At 42.9% G+C, this 23691-nt stretch overlaps 1 protein-coding gene across 1 annotated transcript; it reads left to right on the forward strand.

Annotated features, from left to right (window-relative positions):
- The first annotated feature begins 384 nt into the window (after window positions 1–384).
- On the forward strand, window positions 385–23523 carry LOC135077012 (protocadherin Fat 3-like). The gene is made up of 35 exons (XM_063971604.1): window positions 385–555; window positions 1988–2064; window positions 2339–2407; window positions 3189–3338; window positions 3981–4092; window positions 4314–4461; window positions 4775–5014; window positions 5412–5610; window positions 5902–6182; window positions 6338–6511; window positions 7129–7322; window positions 8145–8262; window positions 8603–8707; window positions 8923–9092; window positions 9460–9638; window positions 10237–10411; window positions 10997–11198; window positions 11413–11554; window positions 11812–12003; window positions 12078–12199; window positions 12585–12803; window positions 15469–15594; window positions 15995–16115; window positions 16483–16586; window positions 16742–16874; window positions 17030–17134; window positions 17400–17572; window positions 17805–17903; window positions 18210–18402; window positions 18746–18855; window positions 19076–19233; window positions 19619–19825; window positions 21873–22034; window positions 22790–22913; window positions 23285–23523. Exons 2-35 carry the CDS (start codon window positions 1998–2000, stop codon window positions 23363–23365), a joined length of 5154 nt encoding a protein of 1717 aa, XP_063827674.1. The 5' UTR covers window positions 385–555; window positions 1988–1997; the 3' UTR covers window positions 23366–23523.
- Window positions 23524–23691: the final 168 nt, after the last annotated feature.

Consider the following 23691-nt stretch of genomic DNA (forward strand, 5'->3'; position numbering starts at 1 on the left):
ATCTGGATTTTTTCAGCCTAAACTTTTAACTATATTTATTGCTTTCAACCAATAATGGATAACAATAGCCCAATGTTTCTGTATCGAATTCCTCAAGAGTCTCTATCGACCGCTGAACTAAGTATTATGAAATCGTTTAAAAAACCCTAAAGAGTTTAAAAAAACGTTATTTTTCAAGGACTGCTTTTTCAGAATATCTTATTACCACGGAGTTACTACACTACAGGAGCATGTCTCAAGTCCCATTAATATTTGCGTGTTTATTTAATCTCTCCTTGTACCACTCGCCGCGATCGATATAAATGATAATGACAAATGAATAATTACGATTATCATCGCAATAATCTTATCATTATCGGCGACGATGTCAAATACGTTCATTATACAGTGCCAATGTGCGAGCGGACATAATAACAATAAAGAGGAAGTGTGTGTGAAAAACGAAGAAGTTAATAAACCTGGATAATTGCACCTGAAAGAATCTGTGTTTTAGTGATTTTTTGTTGAAGGACAATCGTGGGATAGCTCAAATATTAAAATTCTACATAACTAAGGGTACGTATTATCTTCTTCTTCTATATATATTTATATAAATAAAAATGAATTGCTGTTCGTTAGTCTGATTAAAACTCGAGAACGGCCGGGCCGATTGAGCTGATTTTGGTTTTAAAATGTTTGTCGTAGTCCAGGGTAGGTCTAAACGGTGAGCAAATAAGGAAAAATTGCGATGGCTTATTTATTGCCTTTAAGGCGGAACAGAGTTCGCCGGGTCAGCTATCAAAAATAAAGGAAGAAAATAATCTAACAGAACCGACCGTGAAAACTCTTTAGATTGCCTGATGAATAATTTAAATGCTTTCTTTTAGGTCATTTCGTTATCTATGATTATTCTTGCATATTTTTGTGCTTATTTATGTTGCGGAAATAGCTAGATGTTATTTTTGATCGTTTGTAAGTATACCTAAGTATTTCAAAATGATAACGCAATATGTACTTATATGATGAAGGATGGTTGATGACAATTTTTGTTGTTATTAAGTTAGCGAAAATATTGTTGTTTTTAAATAGGGGAAATGATTAGTACCTTATTAAATAAAAGCGAAAAAACACCTACATATATACTTGCAATTTGGCAGGTAGGTTCCATAAAGGGTGTAGACATCCCTTACGAACGCATTTTACGACACTCTACCCCTAAGGGGGTGAAACAAGGTCCACTCGTACGAAGTAGCGGGCTAGTAATTAATAAAAAACATAATCAACAAGATACGAGTACCTACGAGCTTTCTTAAAACATAGAGGTGAGCTCAGGCATGAGTCATGATCTAATTGCATCTCACACTACGTTATTAATTTTTCTTTTTAATCGGCTTTCTAGAAAGAGCATGTGTCGTTGTAAAAATAGTAATTGAAAAGTGCAAAAAAGATTGCAACGATTCCCCCCTTCTTACCCATAGTCACTCACATCAGGATTCACAGTTTTTTAAATCTTTTTCGTAAAAAATCGTCCAGTAATAAATCGTTTGTCTGGTTTGGAAGACAGTATATGAGGTGAGGATCGGGGTGAAAAAAACATTCACCTTCCAATCTTTAAAGTAAAGTAAAGTAAAAAAGTATTTATTACTAAAAGATGTCTCATTGTACAAATTATTCTGGCGATCTCTGATGCAAGATACGAATTTTTTAAGGCTGGGCTGCACCATCTTACCTACTTTAACTTTAACAAACATCAAATGTCAAATTCTATGCAAAAAACCGGATATGGTTATATAGCCACGGTTAAAATAAGGTGGTGCAACTCAGCAACTTGTAGGACATTAATTAAATGTTGTATTATGATGACGTATCTCTAATAGGTACTCGTAACGTCCCGCGCTGTCCCCGTGGCGGGGATACGGCTTACGGGGACGACGGGTATAGACCAGACGACCGCAGTCCTGCGAGTTTACTATTTTTTCAATAAACCCTGTATAAATTACAATTACAGATCATGCAAAATGGGGGTTGAGAGGTTCTTCGCAGCAGTGCTACTGGTCTCTTTAGCCTCTGCCGCACTAGCCAACCGTGAGTCGACTTTTTATCTTTTAGATTGGAATATTAATCATCTGGATTTAAAAATCACATGTTCTATATTTTACCTATCTTTAAGATTTGTTTATTTGACTTTAACTTGCTTTGTACACGTATAATATCGATAGATATTAGAAAACACTTAACCGAAAGGCACATTTTGAGATCCTTCGCGATTTCTTCTGATTTATAATGAAATATGTAATTCTTATTAACTTTAGTTCAGTTAGACCTGCACTAATTTAATAATGTTCTCCTTTCGATACAGAACGATGTTCGTATATTATCGCAATACCAAGACCGGAGACTCCGGTACTGCCGCCTATTGATTACGAAGGTAAGTTGTGACAATTAGTTAAAATTGTGTAATTAGTTAAATTACACACAAATTAAATCTTTCGTTAGTTAATAATTTAAGTCTCATACGGAGTCTTTTAATTTTAATATTCCTTTCTTTTTATATTCTAATTTGATGATGATAGTCCTTAGTCAAGCCATACCTATTACAAATTGTTAGTATCCTAGTTTAAACGGGTTTAAATCGGGAAAGTCCCGTAGCACGTTACGTCTTATAATTGTTTATTATTATTTGTCTATATACTTATAATAAATCTGTAGAGAGGTCAATTCTGTACATGAAATATATTTTCAAAATAACTATCAGGGGGTGATTAGTGATCGATACTGATGCCAAAAATGCAATCAGTAAAATTTTTGTCTGTCTGTCTGTATGTTCCTTATAGAAACAAAAACTACTCGACGGATTTTAACGAAACTTGATACAATTATTCTTCATACTCCTGGGCAGGTTATAGTATACTTAGGAATTCCCACGGGAACAGGAATTAGCGGGAAAATCCTTTTGTATGAAAAATCTAAACCGCTTAAGTTAGACGCTTGAATTTTGGCATGTAGGTACCTTAGTAAACTTAAAGCTTAGTTACAACAGGATATTGCAAAATTCCCACGGGAACGGGAGTTAGCGGGAAAAAACATTTGTATGAAAAAATCTCAACCGCGTAAGATAGATGAAGGGGGTAAAACGGAATCCACGTGTACGAAGTCGCGGGCGGCCGCTAGTTAATTAATATAATTATGCCTAATTGTAATTTCCCCAGGAAAATCATGGAGTGAACAGCCTCTAATACCCGGCCCGACCCGAGAGGAAGTATGTATGGAGAACTTCTTACCGGATCAAATGATTCAGGTCATATACATGGAGGAAGAAATCGAAGGAGACGTCATCATTGCGAAGCTTAACTATCAAGGTACGGGACGCAAAACCAGATAAGACAGCTATTGGCTCGTGATGTCTTAAGATCCACAAACTACTTATCAAGAATCCACTTTCCGCTAACTGGTGCCTTGACTAACTAACCTTAAGGACAGTCATGTCGCTAAATATTTTTTTCCCAAAAATATGACCTATCCATCCAGTTGAATTTAACCCATTAAAACTATGGGTGTTCCAGATGTCCTCTCAGAGTGCTGAGAGGATAATTATCCTAGTGCTTGACATGATCAAGGCGTCCTTCACAGTCATCCCGCCCTACACGCGGGACCTACAAGCTCCCACTTCTATGGGGGAATTGAAAGGATCCAGCTGCGCTGGGACCACGAAGTCATTTTTTTATGTATATCCCACTACCATAAGCTATCTAGCTAGTCATAACAAATGATTTTCAATGTTCTTTTTCACGACAAGAAAATACGAATCATCATTTCCAATTCATGTTGACACCATAGTCTGCATATTTCGGGGTGCAGGATGAGCGTGTTGGGCAGACCCCGCTAATTTGCAGAATACCCCTGATGCATATTTAACAAATCGACATTTTATTCCCAAGATCCTCAATTAGTTGGCATCGAATCATCACCCCTGGACTTATCCTGACTCTCGTACTCCCCAGGGTCCACCACGCCGGTGCTGTCGATTATGTCAGGCCAGCCCAGAGCCCAGCTGGGCCCCGAATTTCGACAGGATGAAGCAGACGGCCAATGGAGCCTTGTTATTACGCAAAGGTAAGGATAACGCGCTACGCAATTATTCATATGGTTGCAAAGTTTTTTTTTATGTGACAGGAGGCAAACGAGCAGACGGATCACCTGATGGTAAGTGATTACCGTCGCCCATAGACACCCGCAAACCCAGGGGCTTCTTGAAAGCTTGCAGGTCGTATCCGTCCGGAAACACCGCAGACGACAGTGAAACATTCATGGTAATAATTTACCTAACGTTACAGACAAGACTACGAGACAGCAACCATGCAGAGCTATGTGTTCTCAATCCAAGTGGAGGGTGAATCACAGTCCGTACTGGTGGCGCTGGAGATAGTCAACATCGACGACAATCCGCCCATCCTGCAAGTGGTCAGCGCCTGCGTAATTCCAGTGAGTCAAAGAAAATAAATACTTATAGCCGTGAAGAAAGCAAAAAAGGCAAGGGTGATTAGTAAGGAGTATTTTGTAAATACTCGTATTTAATGCTGGATTTTTCTTTGCGCGGGGGCCAATAGCTGTCCAAACATTAAAATAGAAATCTGACCCCGGGTACTTATCGGGAATGTGTAAGGGTAAAGAAGATAACAACAAAACTACAATACTTGGGCTGTTTAGTCAGATTTTATATTACTCTCGAGGTTAAAGATAATTTTCTAAGAGTCAAAGTAAACATACTTAAAAGAACATTAATAAATTTTTCCAGGAACATGGCGAGGCTAGACTGACCGACTGCGTGTACCAAGTGTCAGACCGCGACGGTGAAATCAGCACCCGCTTCATGACGTTCCGTGTCGACAGCAGCAGGGCTGCAGATGAAAGCATCTTCTACATGGTTGGAGAATACGACCCCAGCGACTGGTTCAATATGAAGATGACTGTAGGGATCAACTCGCCCTTGAACTTCGAGACAACTCAGCTTCATATATTTAGCGTCACAGCTTCTGTAAGTATACCCACATAGAAAGGTGAGAGTGCTGCGGTTCACAATAAGAAAATGTTTCGTCTGTTTTAAATTTTGAGATCAAGATTTCAAATCATGATATCACTGCATCTTGTTACTTTCATGAGCAGAATTTGCACATTAAAACTCAAAAGAAAATCGACTTTTTGTTTGTTTTTGTTTCGCCTACTCTCTACATACATAATGCGTACTTTTTTGAATTTCCAATTTCACACATTATTCTAAGAGTGTTATGCCCGTTTTCACTATCAATCCCTAATTTTTAGGACACCCCTATAGTAACAAATAACAGGAATTTAGTTGTCATAGGGGTCACCTAAAAATTAGGGATTGATGGTGAAAACGGGCGTAACTCTACTAACTTGCTCCTTTACTATAGGACTCGCTACCGAACAACCATACGGTCACCATGATGGTGCAAGTGGAGAACGTAGAGTCTCGGCCCCCTCGCTGGGTGGAGATCTTCTCAGTGCAGCAGTTTGACGAGAAGACTAATCAGAGCTTCTCCCTGCGCGCGATAGACGGGGACACGGGAATCAATAGGGCCATCAACTATACCCTCATCAGGGATGACGCTGGTACGTACTGACTAAGGTTTGTCTAGCACAGAAAGAGGTGGCTTATCAATAGAAAATATTTATTCATTTATTCAGAAAGAAGACTAGGAAGTCAGATATAGCTATGTATATCCAGGGGATAAATTTAATAAATTTTTCGGTTCTAGACGGCTATTCTTAAGTGCATTTTGTGTATTTTTTTTTATTCTATCAAATATTTACGATCATATTATAAGATTTCATCGTCTGTTCGTCTCATATCAGTTTTAGTTGAATAAAACACTCTTATGAAAAGAGGATTTTTTTCTGCAGACGACTTCTTTTCCCTGGAGGTGATTGAAGACGGAGCTATTCTGCACGTGACTGAGATCGACCGCGACACGCTTGAAAGAGAGCTTTTCAACCTCACCATCGTTGCTTACAAATCTACTGACGCGAACTTTGCAACAGAGGCCCATATTTTCATCATCGTCAACGACGTCAACGATCAGCGACCCGAGCCGCTGCATAAAGAATACAGTATTGATATCATGGAGGAAACTCCAATGACTCTAAACTTCAATGAAGAATTTGGATTCCATGATCGAGATTTGGTAGGTAAACTAACATTTACGAAGAAAAGCGGTTTATTATATTTCTATTCTTCATTCAATTAGGTGGCCTATTGATTTTGTTATTGCAATCAAAGATCTACTCGTACAAAATAAAATGAACGATGTGATAAGTCATCGAGTTTTCCCAATTTCAGGGTGAAAACGCTCAATACACAGTGGAACTTGAGGACGTGTTCCCCCCAGGGGCAGCGTCCGCATTCTACATCGCGCCGGGGAGCGGCTACCAGAGGCAGACCTTCATCATGGGCACCATAAACCACACCATGCTGGATTACGAAGATGTCGTTTTTCAGAACATCATCATTAAGGTTTGATCACTTCTCTAACAATATCAGACATTCTGCGTAAACGCAACGTTGAATCATTTCACCTGGGTGATATGGTTCCATGGTGCTATGAAGACACCCAAAATTCCACTTTCTTCACCCTGACGAACAGCGGAATAAACCATCTAAAGGCCCGTGCTTTGTACCTACGAGTATGTATAGATAGGTACAATAGCCCAATTGTGTCAGTGTCGGACTGCCAATTCGAGGGTCAGTCAGTATAAGATTTTAAACTTTCGCTTTCGCGTTCCATTTCAAATAAATCAGTAAGACACGGGTCTTAAGTTCTGAACGCGACGTTTATTAATGAGTTACATTAAGTATGTATTAATGAGTAGTTTTAATGTAACTCATTAATTACTTATACCCGTGTCTTACTAATTTAGTTGAAATGGTTACTAATTTAGTTACATTATGTGTTAATGAGTACTTAGTTGTAATTTAACTCATTAATAAACGTCGTGTTAAGACCCGTGTCTTACTTTGGTCAGTCAGTAAGTAGTTCGAAAGGCCTTCTGCTGGACTGTTCTAGTGAACCAACTCCTAAAACAAGCTGAACAATAAGAAACTACCTTCAAAAATAACTTGACACAACTTAGATCAAAGCAGTGGACATGAACAACGCTAGCCACGTGGGCGAGGCGCTGGTGTACGTAAACCTGATCAACTGGAACGACGAACTTCCCATCTTCGAGGAGAGCAGCTACTCCGCGTCGTTTAAGGAGACCGTCGGCGCCGGCTTCCCGGTGGCCACGGTGCTCGCCCTCGACAGAGACATCGACGACGTAGTAGTGTGAGTTGAAACAATCTTTGTATCATTAAAGCGGCGATTCCCGCTGCTCCCCCAGAGTGCACTGAAGTGTTTTTGTAGTCGACGAATTTTCCTTTGCCACATTTTATTTGCATATTAAATCTTTACTTAAAACTTTATTAGGTAAGTACGGGCGGTACGCACTTGCGTGGTAATTTTTTCCCCTTTTCTATTCTGGCAATAGGATTCCGTGAAACAATAATCGAATCATATATATAGAATATAATCGAATATATAGAATCCATTATTGGCTGTAAGAACAAAAATACCTGTTTGTATTATTATTATAAAGAGCTGTGGTTTTCTGAATAAAGAAAAATAAAATAAAAATAAAAAATAAAATCATCTGCCTGATTGCAATCCGGTTCTTGAGGCGATCGGGAAGTCCAGTCCAGTGAGTCATCTCTTATTCTTTCACTGCGTATCTTTTCGCTGGGTTTTGTTGAATGTCTCTTTAGTCTAGAAGAGTGGAGACTGCCAGTTCCTTGCAGTTTGAGAGAGAGGCGAGTTCGTTTCTGTGACCATCCAGTCTCACTTGGTAACTTTTACTGTAATTTCCAATTTGCTGTTTCACGGTATACAGTTTGATATCCATGTACAATCTTGTTACTGACATATCTTAATGCCTCTGATGGTTTTGCTCTAGAACCTTTCGAGTATTTCTACGTTACTGTGACTTACGTGGACATAAAACAACAAACTTATGTAAAACACACACCGTGTGCCTTCAGACTATGATTAGAACTAAGTAATAAGTAATACTATGATGATGAAAAAAAAATCTCAAGCTGTGAATTTTTTCAGGCATTCATTGATGGGCAACGCTGTTGACTACCTGTTCATAGATGAATCAACGGGAGAGATCTTCGTGAGCATGGACGACGCCTTCGACTACCACCGACAAAACACTCTATTTGTTCAGGTCAATGTTAATTCAAAGTCAAATTAAAAGCTTTTATTCAGTACTTAGGCCCTTTTCAGGGCGCTTATACACGTCTCAAATAGATTTCCTACCGCTACTTCGGGGCAAATTAAATTATGGGCAAGTGCTGAGAAGAATTAAGTGGCGGAAGAAACTTAGTCACTTTTGTCAGCCTCTTTTTCAACCAGATACCTACAGCAATCGCATCCCGTTAATCCTTAAATTACGAAAGACCATCCAGACAACCATTCTCAAGAGTTCTCAGCCTTTAAAAGCCAAAATAAACTATTTTGTTTCTTTCTTTCAACGATTGAAAACTTTTGGAACTTGCAATATACAGGTGCGCGCTGACGATACTTTGGGCGACGGCCCACACAACACAGTGACCACCCAGCTGGTGATAGAACTGGAGGATGTCAACAACACTCCTCCCACCCTACGCTTGGTAAGTAAATATAATACTATACTAAAGATTTTTCTGTTGAACTTGAAGTAAACTTATTAACTCTCCCACTCTAGAGAACCTGACTGACTGAAAAATTAAATCTGAACAGTGTTTAAAATACCATTAGCTTAGAATGGCTTAGATCATGAGTAAGAGGGACGTATTATAGAAAAATATACACCGTGAAAGTTTCTATCTATCAATTTTACTGGCAGCCCCGTTCGACTCCAAGCGTCGAGGAGAACGTTCCCGAAGGATACGAGATATCCCGGGAAATCACTGCTACCGACCCGGACACCAGCGCCTACCTGTGGTTCGAGATCGACTGGGACTCCACCTGGGCCACCAAGCAGGGCAGAGAGACCAACCCTACTGAATACGTCGGGTAATTATCATGATTACAGCTTAAATTAAAAAAAAAACAAGTTGGACCTCTTTGCGTTTGCATAGTCGAGTGATAAAATTTAGAAGATTTGGAAACTTATGCTTTTAGCAGTTTAATAGCCTTCACCAGGCCAGTGGTTCGTGTACCGATACTATGCCAGAGGTCGCGACTTAGATTCTTCGATATATGTTAACACTTTGAAAGAAAGTGAAATTAAAGAAAAAAAAGTTAATCCTTACCAAATAAATTAACACCTCCACAACTAATCAACAGCAAAATCAAAAATTTACAATCACAAAATATTTATTTTACTTTTATGTTATGTGTCCAATCTATCAAATTACAATTGAAATGTTTAATTATTCAGGTGTATAGTTATCGAAACGATATACCCCACCGAGGGCAACCGGGGTTCCGCCATCGGGCGCCTCGTGGTGCAAGAGATCCGGGACAACGTCACCATCGACTTCGAGGAATTCGAGATGCTTTACCTCACCGTCCGCGTGAGGGACCTCAACACTGTCATCGGAGATGACTACGATGAGGGTATGGAGCCATTTGACATCCATTTTATGTTGTTATCTACGTCCGTCGACCAACCTTTTAGTTCAAAAATAGGATCATATACCTAACTCGCTTCAGACGACGTATAGATCCAGCAGTGTCCCGATGACACGTCAGTTTGCTGCTACGTGTAAGCTACGAAATTATACCTTAGTGATACGAGGCTTGATCGACTCGAGATCTAAGAAATGCTGGTTCGAACCCCGCCGCTGCTGGACTATTATGATTAACCCACTTGTAACACAAGCATATTTAGCCAAAAGGTTAGGTAACTCCAATTTAACGTTAAGGCTGCGTTTCCGAGACGAGGTAAACGAAGCGATTCTATTGGATTCTGGTGGAAACGCAGCCTTAGAGTAGGCGCACACCGTTGATTTTTAGTTGGCCGATAGTTGTGCCCGATTTTAAATTTTATGACGAATCGGCCAAATCGAATCGGCGTAGTGTGCGCACTCCCTAATACATGCCCATACTGATCAAGTGCCCGACTAAACTATCGGCCGACGAAAAATCAACGGTGTGCGCCTACTCTAATGGTTAAAAAACGAGAGCTAATCTTTATAAAAAAACCTATTTGCAGCGACGTTCACGATCACAATAATCGACATGAACGACAACGCGCCGATCTTCGCGAACGGAACGCTGACGCAGACGATGCGCGTGCGCGAGCTGGCGGCCAGCGGCACGCTCATCGGCTCCGTGCTCGCCACCGACATCGACGGCCCGCTCTACAACCAAGTGCGCTACACTATACAGTGAGTGTACCCACACCATAGAGATATAGAGAGATGCGAACAGCCAACTAATGCGCTGAGTTCGAATGCGAACGAGCAATGTGTTCACCACCAATCACACCAGCCCCGGCCCCTTGTCACATCTCCCCTTCAGTTTCTGTGATCTGTGACCCAGACCCAGAAGAGAGGGCAGCTACTCCCAAACCTGGAAATCGCTTTGAATGAACTAAGTCAAACGATCTGACCCAAAATATCTGATTTGATTCCCCCTCCTCCCTAGGCCAGAAGCTGGGTACGCCCATGTCTGTATTCAGGCAGGCGGATCCGCGCCTACCTGTCTACGCAACTTAACACATGTAAAGGGTGCGCTTCGAAAGCAACCAAATTGGTTATTATTATTAAGTTATTTGTAGACATTTTGACAAAAGTGTGTCCTAGCTAAGCAATCACAAAACCAAACCATAACCTACCATAACTAACTTCAATGAAGGGGGAGGCCTTTGTTCAGCAGTGGACATCCTATGGCTGAAATGGACTTCCGAGATCCGAGTATAGTCTATAAATAAAATATTATGAAACTATTAACTATGTATATTGCTTCATTAGACCTAGAAACAACACTCCCGAGGGATTAGTGAAGATTGACTTCACAACTGGTCAAATTGAGGTGGATGCGAACGAGGCGATCGATGCAGACGAACCCTGGCGCTTCTACTTGTACTACACCGTCATCGCCAGCGACGAGTGCTCCCTGGAAAACCGCACGGAATGTCCTCCAGATCCCAACTACTTCGAAGTTCCAGGCGATGTGAGTAATTAATATTGCTGTCTGTAGCCTTTAAGGTTGTAGGCTGTGTCATCATCTACCGTACCTAAACCATTTGTGTGTAGTTATTTGTTGTGCTAATGTTATTTCATGAAAATTATAAGGGTTCCTTGTCAGAACTACGGAACCCTAAAAACCTGCTGTAATCTAATAAAAATAATAAATGCTGCAACCGTTTCGCCTTTAACTTCGACAGATCGAAATAGAAATCATCGACACAAACAACAAAGTGCCTGAGCCGCTCACTGAGAAATTCAACACGACGGTGTACGTTTGGGAGAATGCCACGAGCGGCGACGAGGTGGTCCAGCTGTACTCCCACGACCGTGACAGAGACGGTAATAATCATCATCATCATTTCAGCCACAGGACATCCACTGCTAAACATAGACCTAATGATTTCCATATTGACCGATTGGTAGCGGCCTGCATCCAACGCCTTCCTGTTACCTTTATCAAGTCGTCGGTCCACTTTGTGGGTGGAAGTCCCGTGCTTTCCGGTAATGTTTATCCGCTACTTCGTAACTATGGCCTTTATAATTATGATCTCGACATACTATTACTACCTACTTATTAAATGAAATATCTCTTACAGAGTTGTACCACACGGTACGATACACGATCAACTTTGCGGTGAACCCCCGCCTGCGGGATTTCTTCGAGGTAGACCTGGACACTGGTCGCCTTGAGGTGCATTACCCGGGGGACGAAAAATTGGACCGCGATGGGGATGAGCCTACACATACTATCTTTGTCAATTTCATCGATAACTTCTTTTCTGACGGTGGTAAGTATCGGTCTGATAACCATTTTTCATTTTAAAATTGCTCATTTCAAGACACTGCTTTTATTATTTTATAGACGGTAGGAGAAACCAGGACGAAGTTGAAATATTTGTCGTTCTATTGGATGTGAACGACAACGCTCCTGAGATGCCGTCGCCTGATGAACTCCGGTTTGATGTTTCCGAAGGAGCAGTTGCTGTAAGTGCTGGTGTTGCAATAGGCGCCTAACATAAAATATTCGTACCCACCTACCTGAATCTACCTAAAATGTCTAAGTAATTAAGGTAATTAACAATGTCCTGCAGGCATCTGTGACGCACAATGCTGTTAGTTCAAAGACTGACAATACCATTTTACAACGCTGCGACGTCGGAGTAAGCTGCGTTGCGTTGCGACAACGCATCGAGTGCATTAACATACCACTCAATGAGTTAAAATCATTGCGTTGCGTTTTCGTCGATGCTGCGCAACGCCCGTCTAGAATCTCTCTTAGTCTAGATGTCTTGGCCTAGGCACATCTACCAGTCATCTATAAAGTTGGACTAAGTATTTAAAAGTCGCTCTTTTCTCTTTTCTGTTACAGGGTGTTCGTGTACTCCCAGAAATCTACGCACCTGACAGGGATGAACCAGACACGGACAACTCGCGTGTCGGTTACGGAATCCTGGACCTCACGATCACCGACCGAAACATCGAGGTGCCGGATCTCTTCACAATGATCTCGATTGAAAACAAAACTGGGGAACTTGAGACCGCTATGGACTTGAGGGGGTATTGGGGCACTTACGAAATATTCATTGAGGTAAGATCCGAAGTATACTGACTTCTGCAAACTTTTAATTAGTGGAAATGGAAACAAATTTTAATGTATGATGATCCTATCAATATTGGAGATTAAGGGGAAATTGAAGAGTTGAGAAGACTGACTGGATAATAACTACATACTTAACTAGCCATTAGCCATAGCTGGGCATTAACTCGTTAATCCGTTAATCGTTAATTAACGAAGTTAACATTTCTATTAACGGATTAACTTTTAAGTTAACTTTAAAAAATGTTAACGGACTCGTTAACTTCCGTTAAATTATCCTAAGTCCGTTAGTCGTTAATCCAGTACCTACTATTTACCAAAAAGATACAGCATGCACGCTGAAAAACGCTAGAACAACGCGTTCTGACAAGTATGTTCGGGCATCCAGAACTTCCAGAACCCAAAACAACAGTTTTCATAACCAGATCACTAACGACACTTGTTAGTATGTGTGGGACAACTCTTGCAACTGAATTTAAGACCAGTTTTCCTCAACCGATTGAGCTGAAATTTGGTATTCTTATATAAGTACGATGACAATGCAATGTTATGGTACCATTGAGCTGGTCTGATGATGGAGTCATGAGGTGGCCATAGAAACTCCTAAATGAAACGGCGGCATCGCATCGAATTTGGGTTCGTTGGATTTGTCTTTTTGAGCACTTTAGTACTAGATGATGTCCAGGGTCCTGATGATGGAGTCAGGAGGTGGCCATAGGAATTCCTAAACGAAACGGTGGAAACTTATCGAGTTTGGGTTTGCTGGATTTGTCTTTTCGAGCACTTTGGTGCTAAATTGTATTGTAATTGAACCAAAGCTCTGATTGAGATACTACTAAAAAGTGTAAAATAAAATTATAATAATTAAAAAACTTTTTTAAAAACAAGCTTTTATTCTGAAATGCAGTTGTACTAAAACGAAAAAAATAATTGTACTTAATAGTGAAGGAGGCGAGGTAGCTAAATGGCGTAATTCAACGGCGCCGTCGAGACCTATCAAAATCGAAAGATAAAATAATTTCGAAAAGAAAAGCTCGTATGGCAAAAACCATTTTCGTGGTGGGTTTGGCGTGTACGGTTTTTCAAAAATGTTAAAAAAAACAGTTACTTGGGCATTCTCGAGCGCGTCAGATACTCATACTACGTATGCCCCGAGTGCCTCTGATAACAACGGTATACTAATCTGCCGGTTTGCGTGGTGGGGGTAGGCATATAAAGTAGTCAAAAATGAGTAAAAAAAAAATTTACTCGAGCGCGTCAGATTCTCGGAAGGGGTGTTAAGTAGGCCCCAAGGAAGCTCCCTTTAAAAAAACTGACGATTTCGGCGTGACGATAAGTTACGATGAATTTTTGAAAATGCAAAAACAAAAAGTTTTCTTGAAATACTCGAGCGCGTCAGATTTTCATAGGGGAGGTTTATCTCGGTATCCTGAAAGCATATTTTTTTAATCTGACAAAAATGTTGGTGGGTTCTCTTAATCTGACCGAAAAAGGTTTTTTGGTTTCTTTTTTTTCCTTTCTTTCTCCTTGATAAAATGGGGAATTTAAGAATGTCAATAAAGCGATAGATACAACGAACGTAGAAATGGCTTCTCCACACTTCCGGTCATGCGGTAACCGGCAGATTTTGTATTTTTAGTAAGTTTTAGATTATATTCTTCAAAATAAAAAATAAAAAAATCGCGCTCGAGAATGCCGGATTAACGTTTTTTTTTTACAAGTTCGCGACCCTATACCTCGGCGGCGTCAAGGACTTATCGTCAGATTAGTTAAATTTAGTCTTTAAACACTAAAATCAACCCCCAATATCTTAATCTGACGCGCTCGAGTATTTCAGACTATCCATTTTTTTTTACTAATCTGATCGTCTATCCTAGGCGCGCGTCACTACATATAGAGCTAAATACTTTACAAGGTTGTTCTATTAGGTCTAAGGTATTTCTCATATCTTAAACTGCCACGCTCGAGTATTGCCGAAAATTCCCCTATTCGCCTCCCTAACCATAAGCAAGGTTCAAATAATTTTCGAAAGCTTGTAGCGCAAACATAAAAGAGGAATAAATTCCATGCGCGATACAAGCTTTCGAAATTATTTTGAACCTTGCATACAATTATTTTTTTCGTTTTATTATCATGTGTTAACGGATTAACGATTAACGTTAACTTCCGTTAAATCTTGCGAAATGTAACGTTTTAACGTTTAACGAAGTTAATTTTTTTATTAACGGTTTAACGATTAACGAAGTTAACTATTTGATTAACGGTGCCCAGCTATGCCATTAGCCAATAATAGCTGTAAGTTGGGAATTGAGATTTCAATGACAAAGTCAAACTTTTTTATTGCAGCTTAGGCCCTCTCCAGGGCGCTTATTATACACGTCCCAAATAGCTTATCCTACCACCACTTCGGGACAACATATTCGCTGGTGCTGAGAAGTGGTGAAAGTTTTCACCATCAATCCCTAATTTTTAAGTGACTCCTATGGTAACACATAACAGGAATCTTGTTTTGAAAAGGGGTCACTTAAAAATTGATGATGGTGAAAGCATGCATAATTTTAAGTCACCTCTGATTTAGATCTATAGTGGATAATAATATTATGTGCTAAAAAAGTGCAATTTGAAAAGTACTCACTTACCTGTGGTTGTCGTGCAGGCCTTCGACCACGGCTACCCGCAACAGAGGTCCAACGAGACGTACACCCTGGTCATCCGCCCCTACAACTTCCACCACCCTGTGTTCGTGTTCCCGCAACCCGACTCCGTCATTCGGCTCTCTAGGGTAAGACACGCAAAATTAATGTTTAATAAAAAGTAATGATGCAATAAATACCCCTTTTGTACTACCAATACTTTCAGTGTATCGCTGTATAAAAAAGACCCTTTGTTATGGCTAAGGTGTTTTCAAGGTGCACCATTTGCACTCGCCTCTTAGTAATGAGTTGTAAGAACAATAGCATGGGGTCAAAAAGTTACAAACATGCTCAATTATAATCAATATTCAGATATTACGAAGAAAGAGAGGTCAGGTCGCGAAACGAGAGTTGTGGCACTGAGGTCAACACACAAGCAAATGTTTGTATCTGTAGTTACCTACATGCGCTTGTCGCGTTGTGCTGAACGGTCTTGCGTATTCTGAGTAAGACCAAGAACTAGCGTTTGACAGCTCATATTATGAACAGGAGCGCGCAACAGAAGGCGGCGTTCTGGCGACGGCTGCCAACGAGTTCCTGGAGCCGATCTACGCCACCGACGAGGACGGCCTCCACGCGGGCAGCGTCACGTTCCACGTCCAGGGAAATGGTAAACCTAACAACAACCTATTCTCCTCACACAGCTCTGGGAAGCTTGTCGAAACAAAGTCTTTTGCTAGGCCTTATCTCATCATCATTTATCATCAGCTCGTTTAGTCTTTACTGCAGGAAGACGATTCTCTGTTATTTATCAGAGGTAAAACGGTGGATTTGGCCTCCCCATTCACATTCTTTCCCCATTCACTGGGGAGTTCTTATGTTCGCATGTACTCTCTCTGTTCCTTTGTTTTCTCAAGAAGATTGGGGGTGATCATAACCACATCATTAGAATATTTAGAAGTGTGCTTGAAATGGTTTAGAATGAAAAAACTAGCTTTACTATTGAAGTATTATTCACATTCTATCTTTTCATACAGAGGAGGCCGTTCAGTACTTTGATATAACTGAAGTGGGAGCAGGAGAAAATAGCGGGCAGCTTATATTACGCCAGCTTTTCCCAGAGCAAATCAGACAATTCAGGGTAAGAATTACAATAGTTATATTAATATAAGTCTCTATCCGTTTGTCTAATGTTTTTAAAAGACGAAAAAACTTGGCAATGAAACCTTTGGCAATTCTGCGGTCGATATCGCTGTTACATAACATACCCATGTAGCGGCCATGATTTCGTTGTAGATCACGATCCGGGCCACGGACGGCGGCACGGAGCCCGGCCCGCTTTGGACCGACGTCACGTTTTCGGTGGTCTTCGTACCCACGCAGGGCGACCCAGTGTTCAGCGAAAATGCAGCTACTGTTGCCTTCTTCGGTAAATATTATCCGCTTATTTAAATCTATTGGGAAATATCCCAAAAGTTTTCAACATGCGTCTTATTTTGGTTCGACTTACTTTTGAAAAAGTTGAGGGGAAAAATCATCTTGAGAAGATAAAACAATTAATTGAACAACTTTTTACCTATGCAGAGGGTGAAGAAGGCCTCCGTGAGAGTTTTGAGCTGCCGCAAGCAGAAGACCTTAAAAACCACCTCTGCGAAGATGACTGCCAAGATATCTACTACAGGTTTATTGGTAAGTTTTGAAACTACGCAGATATCTTTAGGTAGGTATACACTGTAGTGCGCTTTAAGGCTAGACATACCCTTTCTTAACACCTCGCCTCGGGATAACCTTTCGAATCTAGAGGAATTCATCAATACAATCAAAAACATTATAATAATTGGAAATTATAATAAAATATTTTCCCTTCAGATCTAGTCAACCTCAAAAGGTATCATTTAAATTCCTTATCACTTCTAGCTACTTCAAACTTAAACTGATTGAGTTTCTTCAACAGACGGCAACAACGAGGGTCTGTTCGTACTGGACCAGTCGCGCAACGTCATCTCCCTTGCGCAGGAGTTGGACCGCGAGGTGGCCACGTCATACACGCTGCACATCGCGGCGAGCAACTCGCCCGACGCCACTGGGATCCCTCTGCAGACTTCCATCCTCGTTGTCACGATCAATGTGAGTACATGGATGGAAGTAGCGCATTTCAAGCTACCTTTCTTCCTGCAAAAGCTCAGTATTTCCAAATAATGGAAACCACCAATGAGCGTCAATCAGTTTTGTTCTTAACAGTCTCACGCGTTGAGAATTTTTGTACCGCGTTGACGAGTTCTTTGTAACATATCTATTTACTCGCTGAAAACTTTATAAAATCAGTCAGCTATCATCTAACGGTTCAAATCTTTTGCAGGTAAGAGAAGCGAACCCGCGCCCAATTTTCGAGCAGGACCTTTACACAGCGGGCATTTCGACGTTGGACAGCATTGGCCGGGAATTGCTTACCGTCAGGGTAAGTATCATTTACAACACACCACAATCTTAGTCAGTTTAAACAGGAATCTCCTTCACTTATGGGATAAACTAACTTTCCAACTTTCGCATTTATTATTATGTAGGAACTAATTCTTTCCTCTTCGTCGCTACACTCTTGCCAGAGTGGTCGTGGACGTCGTGGTCGTCACACCCGACCCGGTGGCAAACCTCACAATAAATGTCGTCATTCCTCCCGCACTGCAGCCCTTCTTGTGCACTCGTGGAGTGGACCATTGAACTGATTAGGATGAATTAATAACATTTGTTTGCCTAAACGTTGTAGGCGAGCCACACAGAAGACGACATCATCACGTACATCATAGACCGTGCGAGCATGCAGCTGGACAGCAGCCTAGAAGCCGTGCGCGACTCGGCCTTCACGCTGCATGCGACCACCGGCGTGCTTTCGCTCAATATGCAGCCCACCGCTTCCATGCACGGCATGTTCGAGTTCGACGTCATCGCTACGGACACAGGTTCTCTGCCACCATTAAGATTAATCGAAACACCCTTTAAATAAGACTTTGCTCCCTCTCACTCTAGCACTTGATTCACTTTATGAATAGGATTTTTGCGGATGAGAGAGAATAAAGTAAGGGGAAGCACAAAAGATCCCAATGGGTCGACGTGCACTGGGCTCATGCGCGGCCCTGAACGGTATAAGGCTTTGCGCTGATCACTAGCCTAGCTGGATCTTCTGGACGTATGATTCATTCATGATATGATTTGCGTGCCACCCCTGCACTAAACATGCAGAAAATGTAGGTAGGTACCCATATCTATAAGATTCACTAATGCGTGTCACTTTTCCTGTTATAGCTTCTGCAATCGACACAGCCCGTGTGAAAGTCTACCTCATCTCATCGCAAAACCGCGTGACCTTCATTTTCGATAACCAACTTGAGACCGTTGAGCAGAACAGAAATTTCGTAAGTAGTAGAATTAATTGGATTTTCGCTCTTCCCAAGATATTGTCTGTCATCTGCTTTGCACTGGAGGGAAGTCGATCCTCAACCGCAAACGCTTGATATTTTCTTCTGAACTTCTGATTGATTTATGGTTCATTTATCATCTTTACGGTTTCAATGACAGCGCATTGGTAGGTGCTCCTACTGCATCAAGGCTCTCACGTTCTCGTTTGTCCCGCAGATAGCGGCCACGTTCAGCACCGGGTTCAACATGACGTGCAACATCGACCAGGTGGTGCCGTTCAGCGACAGCAGCGGCGTGGCGCAAGACGACACCACCGAGGTGCGCGCGCACTTCATCCGGGACAACGTGCCCGTGCAGGCACAAGAGGTCGAAGCGTGAGTACCTACATAGTACAGCGTCAAATAGTTCGTGATCGTGACACCGAAAGTGACCAAAAAGTTGATAACACAACCACGACACAACCCTATTCCAATTCTGACAAAGACTGTAACTAGTCACCAGTTTCAAAGTTGTGGGCAGCACAAAATTCGTTGTGAAAAAATCGTTGGGGACCTAATGTCCAAGAATACTGACAGTGTGTATTATGTACAGTAGTGAGATTACGTATATAAATAAATAATGGCAGCTTTAGCCTTTTGCACAGAGTAACATTAGAATGCCTTTTGGCTATAAAGAGAGAATTCATCTAAAATCGATAACTATTTTGCTAAAAAAAGCTGGATAAAAATCACCACTGACCGCCACGCCGTTGGTTTCCAGCGTCCGCAGTGACACGGTGCTGCTGCGCACCATCCAGCTGATGCTGAGCACCAACAGCCTGGTGCTGCAAGACCTGGTGACGGGCGACACTCCGACGCTAGGCGAAGAGTCTATGCAGATCGCTGTCTACGCACTAGCCGCGCTCTCCGCTGTGCTGGGCTTCCTCTGCCTCGTACTGCTTCTCGCATTGTTCTGTAGGACGAGAGCGTGAGTATACTTGAAGCAGCTATATACATTCAGCCGATGCTAGCACCAACAGCCTGCAAGACCTGGTGACGGGCGACACGTGTCGACTCTGAGACCTGAGTCTGCGCATATCGCCGTCTACGCACTAGCCGCGCTCTCCGCTGTGCTGGGCTTCCTCTGCCTCGTGCTGCTGCTCGCACTGTTCTGTAGAACAAGAGCGTGAGTATACTTGAGCATCTATCTATAGTCAGCTGATGCTAGCACCAACAGCCTGCAAGACCTGGTGACGGGCGACACGTGTCGACTCTGAGACCTGAGTCTGCGCAGATCGCCGTCTACGCACTAGCCGCGCTCTCCGCTGTGCTGGGCTTCCTCTGCCTCGTGCTGCTTCTCGCATTGTTCTGTAGGACGAGAGCGTGAGTATACTTGAGCATCTATCTATAGTCAGCTGATGCTAGCACCAACAGCCTGCAAGACCTGGTGACGGGCGACACGTGTCGACTCTGAGACCTGAGTCTGCGCATATCGCCGTCTACGCACTAGCCGCGCTCTCCGCTGTGCTGGGCTTCCTCTGCCTCGTGCTGCTGCTCGCACTGTTCTGTAGGACGAGAGCGTGAGTATACTTGAATCAGCTATCTACAGTCAGCCGATACTAGCACCAACAGCCTGCAGGACCTGGTTATGGACAACATGTCGGCTCTGAGACTGGAGTCTGCGCAGATCGCCGTCTACGCACTAGCCGCGCTCTCCGCTGTGCTGGGCTTCCTCTGCCTCGTGCTGCTACTCGCACTGTTCTGTAGAACAAGAGCGTGAGTATACTTGAGCATCTATCTATAGTCAGCTGATGCTAGCACCAACAGCCTGCAGGACCTGGTGACGGGCGACACGTGTCGACTCTGAGACCTAAGTCTGCGCATATCGCCGTCTACGCACTAGCCGCGCTCTCCGCTGTGCTGGGCTTCCTCTGCCTCGTGCTGCTGCTCGCACTGTTCTGTAGGACGAGAGCGTAAGTATACTTGAGCGTCTATCTATAGTCAGCTGATGCTAGCACCAACAGCCTGCAAGACCTGGTGACGGGCGACACGTGTCGACTCTGAGACCTGAGTCTGCGCATATCGCAGTCTACGCACTAGCCGCGCTTTCCGCTGTGCTGGGCTTCCTGTGCCTCGTGCTGCTGCTCGCACTGTTCTGTAGGACGAGAGCGTGAGTATACTTGAGCATCTATCTATAATCAGCTGATGCTAGCACCAACAGCCTGCAGGACCTGGTTATGGACGACACGTGTCGACTCTGAGACCTGAGTCTGCGCATATCGCCGTCTACGCACTAGCCGCGCTCTCCGCTGTGCTGGGCTTCCTCTGCCTCGTGCTGCTACTCGCATTGTTCTGTAGGACAAGAGCGTGAGTATACTTGAGCATCTATCTATAGTCAGCCGATACTAGCACCAACAGCCTGCAAGACCTGGTGACGGGCGACACGTGTCGACTCTGAGACCTGAGTCTGCGCATATCGCCGTCTACGCACTAGCCGCGCTCTCCGCTGTGCTGGGCTTCCTCTGCCTCGTGCTGCTGCTCGCACTGTTCTGTAGGACGAGAGCGTGAGTATACTTAAAGCAGATATCTGCATTCAGCCGATACTAGTACCAATTACAGCCAGCAGGACCTGGTTATGGACGACATGTCGGCTCTGAGACTGGAGTCTGCACAGATCGCCGTTTACACACTAGCCGCGCTCTCCGCTGTGCTGGGCTTCCTCTGCCTCGTACTGCTTCTCGCATTGTTCTGTAGGACGAGAGCGTGAGTATACTTGAGCATCTATCTATAGCCAGCTGATGCTAGCACCAACAGCCTGCAGGACCTTAATAAGGACGACACGTCGGCTCTGAGACTGGAGTCTGCGCAGATCACCGTTTACGCACTCGCCGCGCTCGATGTCATCTCCGAGGGCAGCTCTCCTGGCGATGTGCTTGCATTTCTTACGGTTAGAGGCGTCGCGAGTACACTGGACTATGGTGGACTCAGTGGCCTTTGTGTATTAAGTGATAACAAATTACTCATAAATTTTTCAGCCTAAACCGGCAGCTGCAAGCGCTCTCCATGACGAAGTACGGCTCGGTGGACTCCGGGCTGAACCGCGCGGGGCTGGCGCCGGGCACCAACAAGCACGCCGTCGAGGGCTCCAACCCCATGTGGAACGAGGCCATCCGCGCGCCCGACTTCGACGCCATCAGGTAACCATAGCTCCCTTCCAATGAATATTTTATTCAGCGACATAAAACAACACCCAAAAAATTAAAACAAAACTAAAACTAAATAGAGTGGGTAATGTGAGTGTCACTGAAACCGTATCCACTCAGCATCATGCCGAGGTGACACCACGACGCTGGTCTTCTGTGGATACTCGGAAGAGCAAGAGGCACTGCTATGACGCAGCAATACTACTCCGGTTGCAGTACAAGTAACTAATCCCGATTCAGTCCAATTTTTGGAGACCAGTGCCGTAACTAGCCTTTGAAACTCCCGGTGTAAACTTCTATAACTTCGACTTTGTTCAGTCAGTTCAGTCAGATCTTTTCTGTGCTGAGACGAGGCCACACTCGTTCCTTAACATTATTACGGCACGCGTCAGTCTTCTCCTCCATAGACCTCTCGCAATGCACTACGTCACTAATTAAAGCCGATTATTATGGCATTAAGTTAACTTTATGTATTCTTAGTACAGACGACATCCTAAGATGACGACATCACATTAATTTAGCCAACCCACCTATAATTTTATTGAAAGCCTGAAAGCCACCTATTAGAACTTATAATGTGCCACTGGTGAATGACAGGTCACAGGACTCAACAGTTAGAGCAAGAGTTCGATATAGTGGCTAAAAGAACAGCACACCGGCAGGAGAGCGCAAATAGCTCATTCCGGCCATCTAACTTCTGCATCTTCTGCTTTGACAACCAACAACCAATCTGTTTGTTTTCCATGCAGTGACGCGAGTGGCGACTCCGACCTGATCGGCATCGAGGACATGCCACAGTTCCGCGACGACTACTTCCCGCCTGGCGACACAGACTCAAGCAGCGGCATCGTCTTGCACATGGGCGAAGCCACGGTAGGGCACGTTATGGAACCAATATACATAATAAAAAATATGTACCTAAACGTTATTGAATTGATTTGAACTTCGGAGTAACTTTTATGAGACAATAAATAAAAATAAAAAAGAACCTGCCGGCGTGCACGATGGCGATGGCGATCAGACAAACGTATTGATCGCACGCAAGCTGGTCGCGTTGGTTAGCCCAAGTGGACGTGAGAGACGCAAACGCATGGGTAACCCCTCAAAAAAACTGTTTCTACTTAGCTAGAGTAATTCCAAAACGGCACCATCCATTGAAACTTGCCGCTGTTAGCGTCAGCATTATTTAAGTAATTTTCATACCTGTCTTTCCTGTCTTGTAACTTAATTTCTTATCTCTGCAGGACAACAAGCCCGTGACCACGCATGGCAACAACTTCGGGTTCAAGTCCACCCCGTACCTGCCACAGCCGCACCCAAAGTAACTGCCAGGGTATAACCTGTCCAGGGTGCCTACGCCGCGCGCACACGCGTTTATCATCGGGAAACATTAGCATGATATTATTAGTAAAGATACCTATGTACATATTGTAAATTGTAACATATCTATTTTTATACAAATATATTTTATTTATATTTGCTACTATTTTGTTTTAATGTTTCAATAAGTTTATTTTGCCCAAGTGCGTAAGTATCGTAAGCCAAAGAATAAATGCAACTCCAATCTCCAATGCAACTTAAAACTCAAAGACAAGGTCTATCATCTGTGATTCTTTGATTGTAAATGTCATAACTGTCTGTTAAAACTGAA

Source organism: Ostrinia nubilalis, chromosome 12 (genome assembly GCF_963855985.1).
Source record: "Ostrinia nubilalis chromosome 12, ilOstNubi1.1, whole genome shotgun sequence".
In the NCBI taxonomy this organism is placed as follows: Eukaryota; Metazoa; Arthropoda; class Insecta; order Lepidoptera; family Crambidae; genus Ostrinia; species Ostrinia nubilalis.